Below are 22,578 nucleotides of genomic sequence, written 5' to 3'. Positions count from 1 at the left end.
ACCTGACTCTATTGTTATTCTTTTTATGGGCGGATGTGCCCATGCCTGAGGAGAATGGGACAGAGCAGATATTAATCTGGTTGCTCAGCTCGCTGGACGCGGGGAGGGGGTAGTTAGTTGGACGAAGGTCACACTGGATGAGTTTTATCACTTTAACACACCTGGTCAAGTTGGTCAGAGGATGGGTAATAAAAAGAAAAAAAAATTCCAACAGCAAACTTTTCTCTCGAACGTTTTTTAAAGCACAAATGAAACTTTTATATGCAAGCGTTTACGTATCGTCATACCGCCCATGGGCCTAGCCGGTGTATACTGTTAGCTTTAATAGATAAGAAAAATATTTATAAATTGTTTTGTATCGCATTTTAATGCTTAAGGAACAGTGGCGTAGCTAGAGTGGGGAGGAGGGGGGAGAATTTGAAGATAATATAATTTAGTGACCCTGTTGTATGTAGTCCACACTGAGTATTAACTCTTTCTGTTCCGGGTTACTCTCAATTTCAAGGAAAAACTTCCATAGCGCTGACTAGTGCCGTGTTACTCTTAGGAAGTAACTTGGTATACAGGGTAGTTTATTTCATCATCCTTATCATTTGAGAAGAAACCTGATAAGAGCATTGAAAACAAAGGAAACCATGAACGTGCAAAGATTGTGTTAAAGGGTAGCTTATTTTTCCAAAACAAAGATGAACAGTATTTGTTTCAAGTAGGGTTTACCCACGAAAAAAAAATGCAACCGATCTTGGCTCTTCTTCTTTTCACCAGATGGAAGAAACCTGAGAGACTGAAAGAACATGAAGAGGGAGTCCACCACAGACAACCTCTTTTGAAGAGGGAGTTAGAAGAAGAAGATCTTAAGGCAGAACCAGATGAACTGTCATGTATGTTTCACACGCAAATTCTGAAAAATCAGCAGTATTGGAGAGAGATTCTAAAGCGTGTAGCAGCAGCTATTAAGTACTTAGCAAAAATAAACTCAAGCTTACAAGGTCACAACGAAAAACTGAATTCACCCAATCCTGGGAACTTCCTAGCATCTATGAAATTTCATGCAGAATTTGATGAAGTTACGAAACACCACTTACATAGAATTGAATATTGGAAGACACATTTGTCACCAGAAATTTAAAATGAGTTTATTAACTTTATGAGCAATTAAGTTAGGGAATCATTTGTTACTTTTCTCAGATGCTTGATTTCACCCCAGATGTTTCTCATCAAGAACAGGTAACTCTAATAGTTCGTTACTTGGATGTTGATAATTTCAAAATAAAAGAGTCATTCATTGGTTAATTTGAAATTTTGAAACCTGATGGACAGCATTTTGAAGAACTTGTTCTGAAAACTCTTAAAGACATTGGACTGGACTTTGATCTGTGCAGAGTTCAAACTTATGAGTGGCCGTCTATCTGGCCTGCAGAAACGTCTCTTAGACATAAATCCAAAGGCAACATTTCTGAACTGTAATAATCACTCTCTGAACCTGGCAGTTCTTCGTTCTGCTGAGATAGATCCAACAATTGTCACCTTTTTTTGGAACTGTACATGAATTGTTCAACTATTTTTTCCAATTTATACCAGAGATGGGCCAAACTAATAGAAGCTGGAGGCTGTGTACAGGTAACAAGTATCTTTAATTCAACTATTGAAACACATAGGCAAGTGAAGTTTTAAACATTATGTATTCGTTTCTTCTTTCTAGAAACCGCTGCATTTGGTGAGAGCATCAGTCAAAAAATTCAATCAAGGTTTTTAATTTTACTTCTATTGCTGCTTATTTGTATCCTGCTTTTGTATATAATTCTGGAAAATTGCAAAAGTAAAAAACATCCACCTGCAGGTTAGTTGCCAAAACTAAATAAAAAAAATGTGTGTTTATTTCTGGATCTAAATCTGTTTTATTTAAACCTAGATGGACAGTGAACAAATGTAGGTAAGAAACATTACCTCAATATTCATTCAAAGAAAGGCCATTTACAACTCTGTCATCTTCATGAGCAATACCAGCAAAGTCCTGTTAAGAATTATATGAAACCGGCGAAAACCAATTCCAAACAAAATTATATCAAAAGAACAAGCGGGTTTAGACAAGGTCGCAGCACAATGGACCTCATTCACCAATCGTAAACAAAAACATTTAGTAACGTGATCTTATTGATAAAACAACGAAATACCTCCAACACCAAGAGACTATTTTCCATGTCTTTATTGATTTCAAGAAAGCTTTGACCGAGTGTGGCATGTGGTACTCTGGGCGACAATGGGAAAGTACAACGTAAACAAGGTTACAAAGACATTTTGTGTGGAAACACAAACTAAAAATCCGCCCCCTAATGGTCCATCCGGTCAGATACAAAGGCAGGTTTCAATATTTTCAGAAATAACATCAAAATTAAAATTGTATCAAAGACAAATGACAGAGAAGAATGGAGAAAGAAGGTTGACAGATCTTGTGTGGTGCCCCAGCGGTCCAGCAGAACAAAGGATAGGTGAAAGTGAATGTGAAGTTAAGATGTGAACCTAACCTAACTGATGTCTTATAATGAATATTTAATTGATCTAATTGTTTTGTAAAGTGTCAATCTCGTATTCAAATCTTCGAGATAAAAACATTTCCGTTTAAAAAAAAGTTTCCCTTTAGTTATGTGTTATAGAGTAATTTAGATATGCTGCAGTTCAAGCGATAATATGAAAAACTACTTATTAATTATTGTTTTAAATTATGTCCAACTTATATGCATACTAAATAGAATTTTTCTCTTTAAAAAAAAAAGTAATTTTTTTTTCGGATAAATGTAGTAGTTAATATAACAGAACTTAACTTAGCAATACAAATGTAAAAAAAAAAAAAAGGTTTTTTTGGCAAAACATTTAAAACCATTTGCATAAATGTGTTAGAAAAATGGTAAATGTACATTTCCCCAACTAAATAGCCTCCAGTGTTGGTTACTATTAATAGTGAATAGCTGTAAAAGTGGTAATTTTTATGAAAAAAACTGCTTACATAAGTGATTTTTAAAAATTAGATTTTTCGCATTCAGAAAAGAAAAAAGTAGCCGTTGCATCAGAACTTTGAATGGTCTAAAATATTATAATGTCGGATTTTCACTATCTTTTCTATTTTACGAGATCTAAATGGGACGGACGGACTGTTGGACGGACGAACGGACAGACATTCCACACAAAACTAATAGCGTCTTTTCTCCTTTCGGAGGCCGCTAATAAAAACATAATTAAAGTTATCCAGAACCTCTACAAAGATGCCACTAGTGCCATGTACTTCAACAATATTATTGGATACCGGTTTAAAACCACAGTTGGAGTAAGACAAGGCTGCCTACTCTCACAAACACTTTTCAATATCTTCCTTGAAAGGATAATGGAACATGCTCTCGATGGCTATGGAGGTTCTCAAGCATTGGAGGAAGAAGAATTACTTACTTGCACTTCGCGAGTGACATAGACGGCCTAACAGGGACAGAAGAACTAGCTGATTTGGTGATGCGCACAGACAAGACTTCCACAGCATACAGTATACAAATAAATGCCGAACAAAAAATTATGGCCAACGGCCAACAGGGCTTTAAAGGGGAGATCAGTATTGGAGGTGAAAAGCTGACTGTGTCAGTAGTTTCAAATACCTAAAAATTGTTTCAGATAAGGGAATGAAGCCTGAACTTCTGGCCCAAATTCTGCAGTCCACAGCAGTACTCTCAAAACTTAAAATAGTATGGAAAGACAAAGGCATAGCCCTCAGTACCAAAATCAGACTGATGCACTCCCTGGTCATGGCCACATTGTTATATGCTTGCGAGTCTTGGACGCTGACTGCAGAGGAGGATCCTAGCTATGGTATCGCATTTAAAAGCCGCATCACAAACGAAGAAATTAGTGACAGGGTTACTGCAGCAATTGGATCCCACGATGACTTACTAAGTACTGTAAAAAAAACGCAAACTAAAATTCTATGCCCAATATTACAAGGTATTCGAGGGTCGCAAGGACCTTCCTTCAGGGAACAGTACCAGGAAAAGAAGAAGAGGCAGACAGAGAAAGCGATGGGAAGACAACATAAAAGAAATTAAAGAATGGATGGGCCTGTCACTGAAAGAGGTTCTATCCAAGGCAAAAGACAGAGTGGAATAGAGAAAGACGGTGCCCCAACGATCCAACAGACTAAGGGATAGGTAAAGGTAAAAATGTAATCTAGACTAAAGAATCGGGCAAATATTCTCATTGTCTGCGTAAAGGTAAAAATCAAATATAAACTAAAGAATTGGGCAATATTGTCATTGTCTGTAAGTTAAAAGATAGGCAAAATATACACTTTCTTTTTTTTTTAAAGCAAAGCTTAGTTGTAGTTGTAGTTGTATCAATTAGGTTGGATCGGTCATGTAATTCAATTTGTAATAGATCTAGGGTAAATATTCTAGGCTAACAATAATAAATATGTGCAATTAGAAATATTTTTACAAATTGTTTTTGCTTAGCGCAATATCATGCTTTGAGCTTTATCAATGCGTTATGCTCCTATCACTTGTCTGAACCAGTTGGGAAAATGGGGGGGGGGGAGAAAGGGCTATTGGGGAGTTTGTGAATGTTTCCATGATCGTTTTAAAATGCATTTTTAAAAATGTATAAAAAGGTTGTACGACTTCAAATCGAACTCAAATGCTCAAGCCTCCTCAAACCAATACATTAACCACTGTCCCAGCAAAGTGCTTATAAAAATAGAATGTTTTATAATTATCTCTTATTAGTTTCAAACTTTTAAGCCACGTCCACCACATCTGTCAAGTAGCCTACTATTTCTTTCCTGGTCTATGCCAAAAAAAAAATAAAAATTAATTACCAATAGTTAATTAACAAACTGGCTTTTTTAAAAATTGATCCTTGTGTTGTCAGGAATAAGAAATAATTGTGCAAAATTCCAACTTGATCCGAGATTGAGTGTGGTAGAAATAACGAGTAGGCCTACAAACTTTTGACCAGACAGACAGACAAACAGATTGAGTAGATCTAAGGCTAGCTTTTTAATAATATAATGTGTTTGTGCCAGGAATTGTGTGAGTACAAATGGCATGGAGTAGCTGCTTCACAAAATTCGCTGATGATACGGTTCTTCTTGCCCTGCTCTCAGAGAGCTCAGACGTAAATGAGTATTTCAGAGAAATAGAACACATTGAAAAATACTGTAAAGATTATTAAAAGTAAAAAAAAAAGAAATGATAATCGATTTTCGTAGGGAAAAGAAGGAAAAGGATATTGTTTCTGTAGCTGGAGAGACTATTGAAATAGTGCAAACCTTTAAATACCTTGGTACTATCCTAGACAATAAACTAAATTTTACTGCAAATACTGATTATATCAGCAAAAAAAGGGAAGCAAAGATTACGATTACTAAGAAAACTGTCCTCGTTTAATGTTAGCGAAAAGGCCTTGGCTATGTTTTATCACGCTCACATCTGCAATATTTTAAGTTTCATTATCACTGCCTGGTACGGCAATCTGAGCATTAAAAATGAAAATAAACTTTATAGACTCCTAAATGCTGCTGGTAAAATCATTGCCAAAAAAACAAACCCCATTTGAGCAGTTGTTTGAGACAAACATCTATAAAAAAGCTAACAAGATCCTCATAATAAAGAATCACCCTCTGTATTAGGATTTTGTGATTTTACCATCACAAAAGAGATACAAGTCACCGATAGCAAAGACAAACAGACACAAATACTCTTTTTTTCCCCTGGCAATCAAATCATTAAATAGGAACAATCTGATATAAACTTTGTCACACGTAAATTATGAGTGAGTCTGGTGTGAATGTATACTTTGGTTTCTTATAGTTAAAATGTTTTTTGTTTGGTGTAATGCACAAATTTTAAAACAAATTTCCATACGGACAATAAAGATTATTATTATTATTATTAATGGATTTTGTGTATATTCTTTTATCTTATTAAAGATGTTAATAAGTGCACAAATTTGTTCTTATTGTAGATGTTAATGTCAATTTCGCTGAAGATGCACCAGATTCTAAAGAGCCTGAGCTTCCTGAGGAGCTAATGATTGATAACACTGAGGACTTGCAAACAACTGAAGCCGAAGGAGAAAACGAATTGGAGGACGAAGCTTTACCTACCTTCAAGAGATTTAGTATCTTCAGTTGATGTCATCCTATACATTACCGACAGATTGTTTGCCAATACATGACAGATATTTCGCCAAAACATGACAGATTGTCTGCCAAATAAAGTGAATCCAGTGTACAGGCCCAGTACCAACTTGTTAATTGTTGCTTTTTTTATTTCGTAAAATTGTTAAGAGTTTAAAAAAAAAATATCTTCCCTTTACTAGTGTAGACTTTCTTACCTTTTTTTAACTTGGTCACAATTAGCAAACTTACACTAAATGACTAATTGTAGTGGTAGGCAGTGGCGTCACTAGGGTTGCAAAGGTGACACTCAATGGAAAGAAATGCCCTTTTGCAAAAGTAGAAAAAGTTTAAAAAAAAAAAAAGATAGTAGATATATATACAACAAGCCAAGACATGCTCAATATAAATTGACTGTCGAAATAAACTGCGCAAACTTGTGTCGTGAAAACATGCAGTTCACTGTACAATTTGATAATTCCTTCTCTAGGCCATTCTCCATAAAAGTCCACCAAGAGCGGGCCAAAATAAGGATGTGTTTTGGCCCCTACACTATTTGGCACCTTTTTTTTTCCTCTATGCCAAATCTACTAAAGGAGGCAAGTCTCTTTTGTCTAGGAGAGAAAGAAAGTCTATGGCGGTTTAAGGATCTAATTTATGAACCTCATTTACAAGCAAAAGCTCTAGGCTGCCACTAGAGAAGCAAATAATTCTGATTTCTTTTTACTCCTAAGAAATCTAAACTACGTGGAATTTTCTGGGAGCATTCATATAGGGCCTACTGCATAAACTCTGTCATGCATGCAATATTGACCAGGCGAATCTTAATGCGAGCAACTGAATCTATTGCAATGCCTGCGAAAATAAGGTCTACAAATAAGACTAATAGCCTAATTATTAATACAATGATGCCCGACTGCAGCCCAACCTTTTTGGCCGCATCACTCGACATTATGCACTATGCACTATGTCAGAAGGGGGCTAAATATCTCCATGTCATGGGTCGCCTCGCAAGCCTTACTGGCCTAAAAAAATATACTTGGATCATATGTAGGCCTACATTCAGTCATTTGACCTTTTTTTTTTTTTTTTTTAGATAATTTAGGAAACTTTCTAGAGGAGAACAAATATGTTTAGTATGCCTGAGTGCATAAAAAAAATCTATCAAGTATGATAAAATTTTTACTAAGCGAAAATAGTTTGTCATTAAATATATTTTACAAAGCTTATCTCACTCACTTTGTCTGCTCGTATGGTAAAAAAAAATTGTACACGCTATTTCTCCCACACTCAATCTCGAATTAGGCCTAAGCTGAAATTTTGCATAATTATCAATAAAAAAAATTAGGCCCTAATGGCGATTTATTATTTTGTTTGATATCTTAAACAAGGGAAAGAAATCTTACTTGACTGATGTGATTGTATCGTATAAATTGAATTAATGTCCTTGAGGACTTAGCCCTAAGTGAACTTTTTATTTTATGCATTGAAAAATTATCAGGTCAACATTCACAAAGATACTTCCCTCCGCCTTTCACAACTGGTCCAGACAAGTGACAGGACATTGAGAAAACTAAAATCTAAATAAAAACAATTGGTAAAAATATTTCTAATCGCACAGATCTAGTAAGTCTAGGTCATTTGTATATGTAACTACATAACAGATCCAAACTATTTAGTAGACGATACAATTACACTTAATACCGTATAAGATTTTTTTTTTTAAGTATTTTTAATGTTTTTCTTACAGTATTGATATAAATACATGGAAAGAAAAAGTGTGCAATACTGAGATCCTTGCGCGATCAGGTATTCCCAGCATCTTTACAGCCCTCAGACAACGCCGTTTGCGCTGGCTTGGACATGTTCGCCGGATGAAGGACAAGCGCATCCCGAAAGTCATCCTATATGGTCAACTTGCGACTGGCAAAAGAAAAACTGGTCGCCCCCACCTCCGTTACATAGATGAAATAAAACGTGACCTCAAATCAGTGAACATCAATACTGACAATTGGGAAGACATAGCTCTGGACCGCAACAGATGGAGAGAGACAGTTACCAAGAAAGCTATGGACAGTGAAAGTACATGGGTCTCAGCTCAGGAAGAAAAACGTACAATCCAAAAAACGGCCAGCTCCTCTACCAACGAAGCAAAAGGCACCTTAACCTGCGCTATCTGTGGACGGGAGTGTCTCTCCAAAATAGGGCTCCACAGCCACATGAGGAAGTGTGCTCTGAGATGAACCATAGTCGTTCTACGACTGAAGGAGGCCAATGAATAGCTCTGCCCCTTTCTGGATGTAGTAATTTAGCTCCGAAAATAGCTTGAAAATAGGTGTAGCCTATATAGAAACAAGTGAAATACCGGTAATAAAACAAGATTTAACTCACAAATACACGTCTTTCTGTCTCACGTCTTATGGTAAAAACTACCTCCAGCTATCATATCCATGACTTAATTATATTAACATGAATTATGAAAGACCATCTCTTGGCATTATCAGAAACTCTTCAGCTTACACAATGTGCTCCTTTTTTTTTTTTTTTTTTTTTCAAGGTTATATCAACTCACTCTGTCCGTCTGGTAAAACGTTTGTACACTTTATTTCTTCCACACCCAATCTAGGATCAAACTGAACATTTTTCACAAGTATTTCTTTTACCTGACAAAACAAGAATGAATAATTTTTAAAAAAATAACCAATTAGTTGATTAGCCTTATTTGGTAATTATTTATTTTGTTTGGTATTTCAAACAAGCGAAAGAAATTGTACTAAGTAGTGGTATAAGCTGAATTAGTCCACTTTATAGGTCGTCGTCTGAGTTCTAGTGAACATAAATATGAAACACGACGAGACTATAGAAACAATACATAAATATACAATCTTCTATGCTCATAAGAACTTCACTAGCAGAGTGGTTACAATGTTGGCTTGAGGAGTCTGGAGGTTTGAGCCATTAGTTCGAATTTAGAATTTTTTTTTTATAAATGCTTTTTTATTGTTAGTCAAATTCTATTACAAATTTAATTAGGCTACATAAACAATTTAATGGATACAACTATGCTTAATATAATCTTTGTTGTTGGTTTTCTTAATATATATATATTTTTATTTTTACATATTTTCTTGTTTTTTGTTTTTTTTTTTAAGTGTAATTGTAAAGGATGAGGAACGGGAAGAACCTTTTTTTTTTCGTTATTTAAAGTTTAGTAGAAGTTTTTTGTAATATCTCAGTTAAAACCCTAACCGGAACCTTAAGTCGCTTCGATTTAGTTTTGTTTATTTACATTCTAATGTCTAGATCTAGATCTATATCTCTAGATCTAAAAATCTAGTTCGTTCTGTCTACGTTTAGTAAACTATTAGTAGTATTAGAACAGATCTAGATATATAGACTCTAGTGTAGTTTACTACGTGTTTGTTTTCATACACGATGGACCAACAGAAGCCGGTACTTTCTTTTGGCTTTTCTAAAGTTCAAGAAATTAGAAATCTCTCCAAATCAGTTATCAGCGAAACTGTAGATAAAGACCATGCCCAAGAAAAGGATTTTGTTTTGTCATTGGAGGATAAAGAAGTCAATTCTACGAAATCTTCTGAAAATAAAGTAAAAGATTATGTTATACCTTTAATTAAACATAATAAGTGGCGTTCTTCAAATAACCAGGATGAAAAAGTTGATCTTGTTTCTGACATTCAAACTGATAACCTAGATCTAGATGCTTTAGCTGCTAAAGAAATTCTAAGAGAATCTGCTAAATACAATGAGACCTGGGAAGATAGAGGTACTGAAAATGGGACAATCTCTATACCTCTTTTAATGCAAAACAAAATACCAGATGGATTTGAATCAGAAGAAAGGCTAGATGTGGCTTTAAGACCTGATGAACCAGATGAAGCTGATTATGACAAGATACCTATCGAACAATATGGAATGGCAATGTTGAGGGGTATGGGTTGGAACAAAAATCGTGGTATAGGCAAAAATGCCAAAGTAGTGGTTCCAATTGAAGCACAACTAAGGCCAAAAGGTCTTGGCCTTGGTGCAGATAAAAATAATGCTAAATCTGTCGCTAAACCCGATGCCTCAAAAAAAGTGACTGAGGTCCTTGAGCTTAAAAAGAATTCATATTGCCTTGTGACTAAAGGAACTAATAAAGATTTGTATGGAACAGTTGAAGGATTAGATGAAGATAATGCCTATGTCATTGTAAAGTTAGCTTTGAGTGGAAACGTTATTTATGTCATGCAAAACTACATAAGCCTTGTTGGGAAAACGGAATTCGAAAAATATTCTAAATATTTGAACAAAGGAAAAGCAGATAAATACAAAGAAAGTGAAGCCAAAGCATCGACTAAAATTGAGAAAGCTCATTATGAATCAAATGAAAATGGTTCCAAACAAAAACGGAAAAAACATAAAAAGGAAAGCAGAAATGAGGAATCACATTCTAAACGAAAAAAACATTCTAGAGATGAAGAAAAATATTCTTACTCTAGTGAAAAACAAAAAAACAAGAAAAAAGACAGTAGATCTCAACATTCAGACTATTCACTTTCATCTAGTGAAACAGAAGATATCAATTCACCAAACTTACGACCATGGCTTCAAAATGACCTTAAAGTTCGTATTGTTGACAAAACATTACATAAAGGAAATTATTACAATAATAAAGCTGTCATAATTGACGTACCTTCTGCAGGAACATGTATGTGCAGAACAGAGGAAGGCAGAGTTTTAGAAAATATACACCAGTCGTCACTTGAGACAATAGTTCCTAAAGAAGACAACGCTTATATTGCAGTTGTGTCTGGGACACACAGGGGTCAAATAGGACAGATAATAAAGCGACACAAAGATAAATGTATTGCTGTTGTTCAACTTCTGACAGACAGAGACAATTTATTAAAGTTGCACTATGATGAAATTTGTCAATATGTGGGAAATGTTCACCATCATAATGACTATTAAATATGTCAGTACTAGTCCTCTCCCTTTAGGAGGGAAAGAAGAGAAATTGAGAGCATACATTTTTTTTTATTATGCACAATAAACTGTAAAGTTTCAATTTATAGTGTTTTTGAAAAATATAGTAATGTAGTTATTACTTTGGACATTTTCTGTTAGACCTCTTGGAGTAATTTTTTTTTAATGATTTGACTTGGAAGGTTTAAAATAGTCTCTTTACTGAGTATTAGAGACATTATTATTTACTAATTTTCAAGCAATCAGTTGTTGGTGAATTGATGTGTTTGTTAAAATTTACATTAATTACCGGTATTAATAATGATTTGTAACCCTCTTAACTTTAAGACATCTGTCTATGATATTAATTAAAATCATTTCAGGACTATGTCTTCCAGGTGGTATTGTTAATGTCACATAGTTTATGTGTTATAATTTTAAAAGGACCCTTTTATAATTTCAATGAGTTACATAATATATTAATGTAAACTTGTTTTTGTAATATCATCAATAAGCCTACAATAGAAGCTCAATGGAGTTGTAACAAAAAAAGCAATTAACTTTATGAGCAGTATGTAGGAAGGACATTCCAAATTACTTGAGACATACCCAGTAGTAAGCCCATGGACTAATTTAGATTAGGTTACCATTAAATAATTTAATTGTAAAATATAACACTAGTAAATTATTTGTATCTCTTTTAAAGTTTTTCCTTATTAAATTGATTCCTAACCTAAATTCTTGGTGCTGTGTAATTTGTAAACCCATTTGCACATTGTTATATATTTTAGGTTGCTCTGTTTAAAAGTAAAGTGGCATTTTACATCTCGAGAGATGATCTTTTCTCTTTGCAACTTCTTGTGTGGCTAAAGAGGCCAATCCTTGATACACAGCTGCAGTCACAGGTTGGGCATATATGTAATCGCCAGGCGCTGTTGCATTTTCACCCTTCTTTCTGCTGCTGTTGTGTATGGCATCTGCAACCCGATACCCTTCCTTTATACTCTCTCTCCATGTAGATTTATCCAGTGCCACTTTTTCCCAGCTGCTAGTGTCGATTTAGAATAATAATCATAATTCCATCCTTATTTTAACTGAGGAATTTAGAGACTGGGAACTTTTGTTTCAAAAGCTTTGGATAGAAACCCCATAAAATACTTTTCTTTTCTTACAAATTTTGAGCAAGTGGTTTCCTTGCCCTGTAGTATCAAGATTTGACAAGTCTGGAACATGGATAAAGATCATGAGACAGATTTTTCTAAAGTGAGAACCAATATAGAGTGGCCTTCCTGATTTAATGTCAAATAAAAATAGAATAGCACTCTCACTCTTGGAGAGAGTAGGCTTACCTGTACTAAATGCATACCGGTATTTTTACTCGCTGTTTGGTAACGGTAAAAACAAATATGCTTAGTTATTATGTTGTTATATTCATCTTGAACTAGGTGTAATAGCAATAGTGGAATTAAAATAGTGTAAAGTCAGATTTTCTTTAGTCCAAAATTGTGTAAATAAATTGCTTTTGCTGAAGCTTATTCAGATGGAATTCCAAATAGAATTGACCCAAATATTTTGGTTTACCGGTACCTGTATATAAAATAATTATTATAGGTCTTAAACATCTAGGTACATATTTATTTGAAGCCCTGCAAAAAATGGCAGGAGGTTACCATAAGCTAGGCATTTATTTTCAGTACTATCAAAATATTGTTTTGACCTGCCACTTGAAAATAAGTTTTCTTTTAATGCTTTTTTTGACCAGGTTAAAAGATTTTAATTGTACTGGTTATATATGAAGATTAAATACACATTTATATTGATTTCTAAATATTGCTGCCCTGTGCGTGAGAGGACTTATGTCTATTTAAATAACTACAGTCCTGTAATTACATTACGGTACTTAATATTTTCATCTGTCACATTCTTAATTTGACTAATATTAATCATTTTAATTACTGCGGTACCAGTCAATTTTATATTGTGTCCTAGTATATATATATTTTTTTTTTAATGTACCATATTTTTTTCTTTTTATTATATCTTATGTTTGATAGCAAGACACTTTTGAAAGAGTGTTGTTGTCTCTTGACTTGGGAAATATTCTTAAATTTAGTTACTATTATATAAAGTTATATCATGTCATTATGTGCTGTTCTTTTCTTCATCAGCAATTTATTTTGCTTTATAAAATAATAAATATCTTAATTATCTCTCTAATAAACAATCAAGCAAAGCTGACTTCAGATTTTCCATCATCACTGAATCATTAAGCTTTTCCAGCCAACAAACATGTTGAGATTTGTTTGTATTGATGGGAGCCGTACATTATCAATTTTAAGTGATAATTTTAAGAGTAATAAAATTATATTTTATTGAAATTAAAATGTATAACCAGATAACATTATCTGAAATGGACCTCATTCACCAATCGTAGACGAACAACAATGAGGCACGTGCTTCTCTATCTCTTCTACACAAATTATGATCTAATTTTAATCAACAATGGTTATCACGTGACAGTTTTTTTATTGTTTTATCAATATTATCACATGACCGTTCGTTTTGGTGAATGAGGTCCATTATGTAGATTCAAATGATGTGCATAAGCTATTAAAAATTGCCATGCAAAATCTATGATCTTTCAACTTATTCTAAGCCATTTATTTTTATTTTTTGTTAATAAAAATAATCCATATAAGTGAATTTTAATTCATGTAATTAAAATGTAAAAAATTACCAGTATTTTTTAAATATTTAAGTCTACTAGTTAACAAAGTAATGAATTTTTTTTTAACATAAAACTTTTACTGGGACATTTACAATGTATATTCCTAAGATCTGCATCAGGTGTGACAAAATAGTTAGATCACAAATTTTTTTGCATTCGTGATTAGGTGAAATACCTACACTCATCATTACTCTTCAGAATTGTGCAGCATCAATATTGTTTTTATTTTGATTGTATAATTTGCTAAGTAACAGCATTGCTTTTTTAAAAAGTTTACTGCGCATTTCCATAGGTTGTTTTTTTTTTTAAATATTCATTGGCACAGCATGAATGATTTTTTACATTTGATGATGATGTTAATGAAGGATTATGTGAAAGAGCTTAGGGTGACCATTTATGTCGATGTGAATTTTAGTTTTATAAAGTATAAAGTCTTCTAACTTGAACTATGATGTTTGTTTATTTTTTTATGTTTGTGATCATATAGGATAGTTTTGAAAATATGCATAACTTTTTTTTAATCTATTAAAACCATATTACAAATCATCACAATCACCTTTCAAATTAAATTGTCCATAGAATTTCCCAATAAAAATGAATTGATTTGTTCATATTCCAAAAAATCACATTAACTAAGATATATTTTATTAATGCTCAAATATAAAGTATCAGGTACCGGTATATGAATATTTTGTTAACTTTTAAGCCTTTTTTTCTCACTTACAGTATTGACCAAAAAAGAATCTAGTGCCAATAAATATGGTACAGGTAAACTAAAATTTGAACAGGAAAGTGAAATGTATATAATTTATTTATTTATAAGTTCAGATTTTTTTTTAGGACAATTTAGGAAATGTTAAACTTTTTGAATTTTCCTTTAGAATACAATTTAAAAAAAAACAACAACATATTTTAACTATTATTGTTAAAGAGTAGCCTATAGATAAGTTAAAAAAGAAAGAAAGAATATTGATATATACAATTAGCCTCCAACAGTGGACAAAAATTGCAATATGAAACTTAGTATACAGTTCGCTTTTATTGAAATTTATTTTTAGCCCACTGTAAAATGTTATGCTAACTGTAAAATGAAATTTGAGAAAGCAAAGATACAAAACATCACTTCCCATGAGAAAACTTATTGAAAACAATATTTTCAAATGATATTCATATAAATTGATACTGATGGTCACATTGCTCTAAAAACAATACTTCTTGGCTACCGGGTACCTTTACGCGATTCAAAACAAATTTTACTATCAGTGTTTAGTGTAGGCTGGGTGTTTCCTCATGCTTTTTTTTTAATATATAAATATATAGTCCCCGCATTTTAAGGGAGTTTTCGGTCTTGGCAATTTTCTCCAATACTGACATAAAAGGAAACATCTAGGTCTGAAGACTAACCGGAATATCCATGGGACAAGGTGGGGTTGGCCAATGGTCTATTCTCCGCCATCCTTAGAGCTCTCCAAATGGAACTTTTCTGCAGTAGAAAGCTTAAAGTGGACTGTGTCCTGGGTATGCCTTGTGGAATCGTCACATCCTGGATCCAGGCCCCTTCACGATATCACATTCACCAGATCCAGAAAAAAAACACTTCATGATGGATTTATATCTAGTATTAGAATGTAGTGAGACAAGGACCTCCGTCTGGTGTAGTGCAATACAGACCTCCGTCAAAAAGCACCTAGAGGGGGGGCAAGGTCCACTATTATTCACTTAGTGAAATGCAAGTGGAAAGGCAGTGGGGTTATTTATTTCTCTTGGTCATTTCCAAGCCCCGATACCCACACGGGGGAGTATCGCCACAGAGCGGAGGTTTGGAGTCAGAGTTTTCCTTCTCCTAGATGGGTTGCGTTATTTAGGCTGACGTGCCCCATCAACACGAAGCTAAACTGGTTTTGAGGCGCCAGTGTTCCGCCTTTCATCCCTTCTCCTGTCAGTTTGTAAGAACAGGTTCCGCCGGATTTTTGGGAAAATCACACGTGAAGGCCATGAGCTGGATTTGACTGTCAGAGGCATTTAGAGACGCAAGCCATGGGAGCATTTCTTGGAAAGTGGGTGCTTATCCCCACTTTCTACCCCGGCATTGACAGTCCTTTGGAACCTGAACAAAATAAACTCCACACAACTCCTCCTTTGCAGACACTGCGCCCACCCCTTTGACACCGTAAACCATATCCTCTTTGAATGCCCCTCCCTAATCCACCTTAGGCAGACCCTACTTCCACTACAGCCCAACATAACCAACACCATGTACGGCAGTGCTGAACAACTGAATAAATCAGCACACTTTTTTTCCTTGGCACAGTCTGCAAAAGAGCTCACAGCTCAGCAGCAATAAAGCTGGCTAGAAGAAGAAGAAACTATCAGTGTTATGTTGCTGAATAATTTAGGTCTCAGTTCAGTCAAAACATCCATCAGAAATATGTGTACCATACTTCAGTAATATGGTTAACTAAAATTTATTTTAATATCTTTATTAGGAATTAGTTTGTAAACACGATCACATTTTCAATTCCTTTTAACTCACTTTTTTATCTTGGTCAAAAAGAAACATTTTGAATCTTTTATCTAGACAAATTATTCGTACACACTTAAACTCCTCCTGGAAAATCACTTCATTGATTATTGAATTTATTTTATTTACTGTTAATGCGTGGGACTCTGTAACTAATATCCTTTTCACACGAGTGCCCCGACACAAACTAAGAAATAATATTTTTACCTAAAGTAGTTAAGAGTTTATCATATTATTTGAACATAAAGTAGGAATTACAGTAAATAATTTTTATTTTCTCTTACTTGTTTGTGATTAGTTGTTAATTATCTAAAATTTGTTAGTCTTTATAAGACAAAAGACCTATAAATCAGCAACATTTAACAGGCTGTGGCAGCCAGATTTGCTCTGTTTTATATATATGTCAGTTAAGTAAAGCAACCCAGGACTTTCCATTATAAACCCTCTCTTTATGATATCATCCACTGTGCTCCTTGTTTAAAAGACATATTAAATTTCAACAATAAACATTATTTAGATATATATATATTTGTTTATTTAAAGACAAAAGAATGTTCAAAATCTGTTATAAGCATTGTTCTAAGAACTATACATATATTGCATACCTTAAGAGTAAGTTATTTTACAATTAGTTGAAGTCACGACAAATACTAACAATGGCTGGACAACTAAACATAGTCCCACAAACAAGGTCCTGGAATCTAGTCATCATTTTTGTAAATATTTACAATTGCTGACTAAGTTTGGTTTTTACAAAATCTTTTAATAGCAAGAGAAATGAAATGAGCATTGTAGATTTTTTGAACAGTAAATATGGCATTTGAAATGGTTCCTTTCTTTTCAATTTACTGTTAAAAAAAAAAAAAAAAAAGAATTACAAAATTACTAGAATAGGAAAAATATAATCACAAAAGCAAAAGATGCTTAAAAAAAATAAACAGCCTTGATTTTTTTTAACACACTTGTCTCATTATTTAATACAAAACAGAAATCACTGCAATAATACACAACAGAGATGAATGATGATCCAACATTCCCATAGTTTCCAATGACAATATGTAGTTAGTTCCATAATCAAGAGTTTCCAGTATTTTAACCAAGTAAATAGGCATAGTGTATAATGTCAAAGTTGTTGGTCATCTATCTATTCTATTTATTATATATATAATTCTCTTCGTGGCCCAACCATACAGAACACCACTGTGAAAAACATCATGGAAAGATAACTCTTTTATTTTTGAAAGTCGGACTAGAGTTATACCATGTAACATTCGTGGTGACAGAGAGCAAGGCTCAGAAAAAAAGAGGGGGGGGGTGCATATGCTACACTGCGGGTTGGCTCGTTTTGGTTTTATTTCAATTACTTTGGTATAGCATATCTTTCATACTAAATCATGCTCAGTACACTGTAGTCTCATCTCTTGTGGAAAGGGGGGTGGGGTTCTGGGAGTATGTTTCTGTGCTTGTAAGCCCTAACCAAATACTACCCGGCTCGAGTTGGGATTTAAACAGGAGCCCCCAGATATGTAGTGAAGAGGTTTGTGCCACTTAGACACATATATTTTAATATTAATACATTGTATGCATACAATGAAATACTGGTGTAGGCCTATATATAATATATGTCAAACGGCACAAAACCAAACAAATTTTAAAAATTAGAAATTTAGAAACATTAAATTTTCAATTTAAGTAGTTTTGTAAAAGAAAAATTGTTAACCAAAGAAAACTCAATTTTAATTCTAGAAATAAATGTAGTTCATTTCTTTGGAAATATTGTATTTTTTTTTTGTATGACACTTGAATGATACCAATCTTTTAAGTGTCATACATTGGTAAAAAAAAATCTTACAATACAGAGAAAAGCACTACTGGTATACAAAGTGCAAGAGTGTCTCCCATTCTTAAATTCAGAGTCAGGTTGCAGATTTAATGTTATTTTTGTTCAGTGCAAAATATATATATATATATATATATATATATATATATATATATATATATATATATATATATATATATATATACAGGGCTCTTTTTGTAATTGTACGGTGTACCGGCAACTTTTTGAAAAAATTATTACTTTTCTTGTATTTATATATATATATATATATATATATATATATATATATATATATATATATATATATATATATATATATATATATATATATATATATATATATGCAGTTACTAATTCCAAACAATTAAAGAAGTAACATATCCATAATTTTCCCCTATTGCTGTTAATCTTCTGAGTCTTTAATAATGTTAATTAAAGAAGAGTTCAAACAAGTCTACATCATATCATATAACCAATCTGTAATTGTGATTTTCAATCATATTCGCCTAAAAACCTCATCATAAAAAACATTACATTCAAAATAAAAAAGGTAAGATAAAGAGGAAGGTCTTTTTAATGGGTGCGCTATTTTAAAAAGTTTGACATAATTTGGAATAATGGTAATTTTGGTACAATTATTAACTTCTATATAAAACAGGAAAAAACTTGTTACAAATCAGTAATACATAATGCTAAAAAACTTTATGAATTATAATTTATGTTGCAAATGCTTGGGTTAACTTTACCAACTTAAACACACTAAGATTTTTTTTAGCATAACTGATATCATTAGATTATTTAAATGAAAACAAAAATCGCCTAACCAGATAAAAAAAAAAGCAAATATAATAGCAATGGATTGTGTATTATCCTCTCATTATTAACATTTATTCATGGGAAATACTGCATTCCTCATTAATCTTCGGACTCGAAGACAAGCCTTATTATTATTATTAACATTTATCAATACAAGTAATTAAAAATGAAGCGCCCCCCCCCCCCCCCACCTCCAAAATATTTATGACTATAATGACTATATATGTATTACTTTACTTAATTTAGGTATTCAAATGAAAAAATAAAGGTACTGATAATAAACAGTTCACAGACCCACATAATGTTTAAATCAACCCAGTCTGAAAAAAAAAACAAAAAACAACAGCATTTCATCTTTAAAAAAATGTTTTTCACTTCAGTTTCTTTTAGAGTCACTTTAGACATGGACAACACTGGTATCACAATCAGAGTTATTGCCTCCTTCAGTATCATCTAAATCAATGTTTCTACCTCTTAGAGAGCTCTGTGACTGAAGCTGTTGAAGACTAGCTCTGACATTCTCAAGCCTTGTTGCATCTTCAAGAGATGTACTCAGCTGTTCAGGTGTGTCATAACCACGACTTGAGTCAGTGGAGCCACCTTGTGGACTAATAGAAAGTGATGAGCTGTCTACAAGTCTGAGGCGTTCTAGGTGCACTGAAAGGTCTCGTTCTGTGGTAGCAGAGTTAGGAGGACTTTCTGATGGGGTCATAGGTGTCTGAGGAGTATTATTGGGAGTTGGGGGTGATAATGACTGATGATCACCAGATCTATCAACTTGCTGTATGGGTATAGGGCGGCGTAGTGTTGTACTTAACCCACTAGCATTTTCATGGCCTTCTGCTCCAGGACGATCTGAGTCAATGCCCGGAGTCTCACAAGGAATTTTTAAGCCAGCCACACCTTTGCGCCCCGCCAAATTGACAAGATCACGTTTAATCCTGCGCTTTCTGGTGCGGTCATTTCTTCGACACTGTACCATATTAGTTAAGTCAATGATATAGACATAGCCAGCAATGAGAAGTTCACAAGAAGGATGACCAGCCTTATGATGCCCTTCAAGCTCTTTAGACGTTCGATCATCATACTGCCACCAGCCATTAACTCCCTCATAAAACCAGCTGTAACCATCATCAAAAGTAACTGGCTGTTCAAGATCATCCCGCCTAACCAGATTTGGTCTACAGAAAAAATCTGGAGGAATTTGCTGTCTACACAGTGCACATCTCTTGCTTCTGTTGGCAACTCCCTTCACACACAAAAAACAAAAAATATGGCGACAGGGAAGCTGTACAGGATAGATACAAGTCTGAAGGCACACTGGACATTCCAAAACATTGTCATCACCAGAACCTTCTTGAGAAAAAAGATTAAAACTTTCAAATAAAATTTATTCATACTGTGAACTATTTTTTTTAAAGTATCACAAGATATTATTTATAATATATCCCCTCCATCCCCCCAATCATCTTCCATTCTTAGGGATCACAGGCACGACATGGCCTAAAGTGTGCCGATGTGCCAAAAAACTTAAACTCCATTCTTACTAAGTCATACCAGTCGATCTAAACCAATTTAAAGCAATTATAATGATTATTTTTAGTACTTTAGCTAAGTCTTAGTCTAGACTAAGATGAAGGACAAGGTCTACAACTAGGCTCAGCCTAGAATAGGGTTAGCAGCCTGCTTGATGGAAGACAAAAAAAGAAATAAAACAAACTATAAATAAATATAGCATGTAACAAATATTTCAGCACTAGAATACAAAGGTTATTGAGAGAATGTGAAAAACAGGATTTAAAACATGGACCTCCAACTTCGTTACACTGTCTAGGAATGACTAGTTCACGGTCCTTTTAAACCCCACTTATGGCTATGGCTTACAACTTAGATCTATTTGATAAAACATGTCAGTAAATTTAAGGCTATAAAACTTATGGACAATATTGATTATAATAAATTTCTCCATGCCCATTTTCATCATTTAAATTAGACCCTATAGTTAGGTTAAATATCAATCATTTAAAGGAAAGCTAATTTTTCTCTTTTTTTAAATTTTGTACACTGTGTTCATCAACAAATTTAATATATATAGATTATAATAGATCTAGAATTAGTTATTATTAGTAAAATCTAGATATTTTATATTTAATTAAGTCTTAGTATATAAATAGTAACATGATGTACTACTAGAACAGTTAGATATCTAGTAAAATTTAATAAATAAATAAATTATGGCTTTAACTTTAATATAGCACTACTTTCATGCTTTTACAACTTATAGCATGCTCAGAGTCAGAGCGCTTTGGCCCAATGTTATATAATTGTCATTGTGGACCAGTGGGTGGAGGGGGTATCTGGGAGAAGGTCTCCATACTGCCTTTAGCCACTTTAGACTTTAGGCGCTCAGTAAACACAACTCTGCTCAAGTCGGGTGCCGAACCTCAAGCCCCCATCATAGGAGCCATGCCAAGTTAGAGAAAACTTGGCCTCTCGACCATGCCTCCCATTAATAATGACTAATAGTAATAATAATATTTAATATTAGTCATAAGTACTAGATCTATTTTGTCATGTTGACTCATCATCATGTGTATATATAATATTATTATTATATATAATATATAGACAAGATAGTCAGTATAGCCTAGAAATAATGAAGATTAGTAGAGTCAGTAGTAGTACTATAGAACTTAGAAGTATCTATAATCTATAGATTAGTATAGAGTAGCAGATCTATGATGAGATGACTGTCACTGTCTAGATCTACTTATTAATTAAGACCAAATTAAGTCTACTATCTACTAACTCAATGTTCAGTTAACTCAAATTTAAAAAATTGTAGCCAGTGAGTCAGTGACTGAGTGAGTGTAGTCACTGACTCTCACTGCACTGTTGCTGTAGTCAGTGTAGTGTAGTCGGTAAGTCGCAGTGAGACACTCACACAGTGTAGTCTAAGTCTAATTTAACTCTAATAAGACCTCTAAGGTCGTCTAAGACTCAGTCTAAGTCTAACTGATTGTATGATATTTGATACTCTAACTACTCTTACTCTAAGTTTATTAAAGTAACTTTTTAGTAAGTCTGTGTTACAGTGAGTTACAGTGTGTGTAGTGAGACAGTGAGTAGTGACACTAGCCTAGTTAGTGTGTACGGACAGTACGGTGTACCTAATCCATGACTGTCACTTGTGTTGGCTCCTGAAAATCCATCTATTCCACCAACTTTACGTCTGTCTTCAACGGTTAATTTCTCAACATCATTATAATCACCGCCGTCGGCATCATCTAAACACAAATCGCTTTCCATTTTAATAATAATAGAGTTTATAAGATCTAATTCTTTGTCAAAACTGTTTATACGCCATGTTTATTGAGCTCGAGAACCTAATTTGTTGCCAAATTGCCCCACAAAACTCAATTATTTCATTTTCATGCTTAAAAAAAAAAGAATTAAATCTAGGTCTATATTTTATTTATTTTTTTAAATCATTTTATAACATTTAGATCTAGATATTGTTCTTCTTCTTTTATCTGGTAAATTTCGTATTT

General features: G+C 33.6%; 3 protein-coding genes across 7 annotated transcripts in view; 2 read left to right on the top strand and 1 right to left on the bottom strand.

Moving 5' to 3' along the window:
* Positions 1-6,274, top strand: part of LOC106080293 (multiple epidermal growth factor-like domains protein 10) — a 47,630-nt gene extending 41,356 nt beyond the window's left edge. For 3 of the 4 annotated variants that reach the window (XM_056031100.1, XM_056031098.1, XM_056031097.1), the window contains 2 exons: positions 1,703-1,840; positions 6,001-6,274. In XM_056031100.1, the coding sequence (XP_055887075.1) occupies positions 1,703-1,840; positions 6,001-6,170 (308 nt within the window). In that variant the 3' untranslated portion in view covers positions 6,171-6,274. The remainder of the gene's footprint in view (positions 1-1,702; positions 1,841-6,000) is intronic. The other variant, XM_056031099.1, reaches the window with a different exon arrangement.
* A 3,129-nt stretch (positions 6,275-9,403) lies between these two features.
* LOC106067560 (G-patch domain and KOW motifs-containing protein-like) lies at positions 9,404-14,296 on the top strand. The gene has a single exon (XM_013226754.2). It carries the CDS (start codon positions 9,590-9,592, stop codon positions 11,126-11,128), a length of 1,539 nt encoding a protein of 512 aa, XP_013082208.2. The 5' UTR covers positions 9,404-9,589; the 3' UTR covers positions 11,129-14,296.
* A 2,817-nt stretch (positions 14,297-17,113) lies between these two features.
* LOC106067570 (E3 ubiquitin-protein ligase rnf146-like) lies at positions 17,114-22,426 on the bottom strand. Of its 2 annotated transcripts, none has more exons than XM_013226764.2 (2): positions 22,198-22,426; positions 17,114-20,383 (listed from the first exon to the last, which is right to left on the bottom strand). In XM_013226764.2, exons 1-2 carry the CDS (start codon positions 22,334-22,336, stop codon positions 19,425-19,427), a joined length of 1,098 nt encoding a protein of 365 aa, XP_013082218.1. In that variant the 5' UTR covers positions 22,337-22,426; the 3' UTR covers positions 17,114-19,424. The 2 variants fall into 2 exon arrangements, with proteins under 2 accessions (XP_013082218.1, XP_013082226.1); XM_013226772.2 differs by having other exon boundaries at positions 17,114-20,380.
* Positions 22,427-22,578: the final 152 nt, after the last annotated feature.

This window comes from Biomphalaria glabrata, chromosome 5 (genome assembly GCF_947242115.1).
Source record: "Biomphalaria glabrata chromosome 5, xgBioGlab47.1, whole genome shotgun sequence".
In the NCBI taxonomy this organism is placed as follows: Eukaryota; Metazoa; Mollusca; class Gastropoda; family Planorbidae; genus Biomphalaria; species Biomphalaria glabrata.
This window is presented reverse-complemented; position numbering and strand designations above follow the sequence as displayed.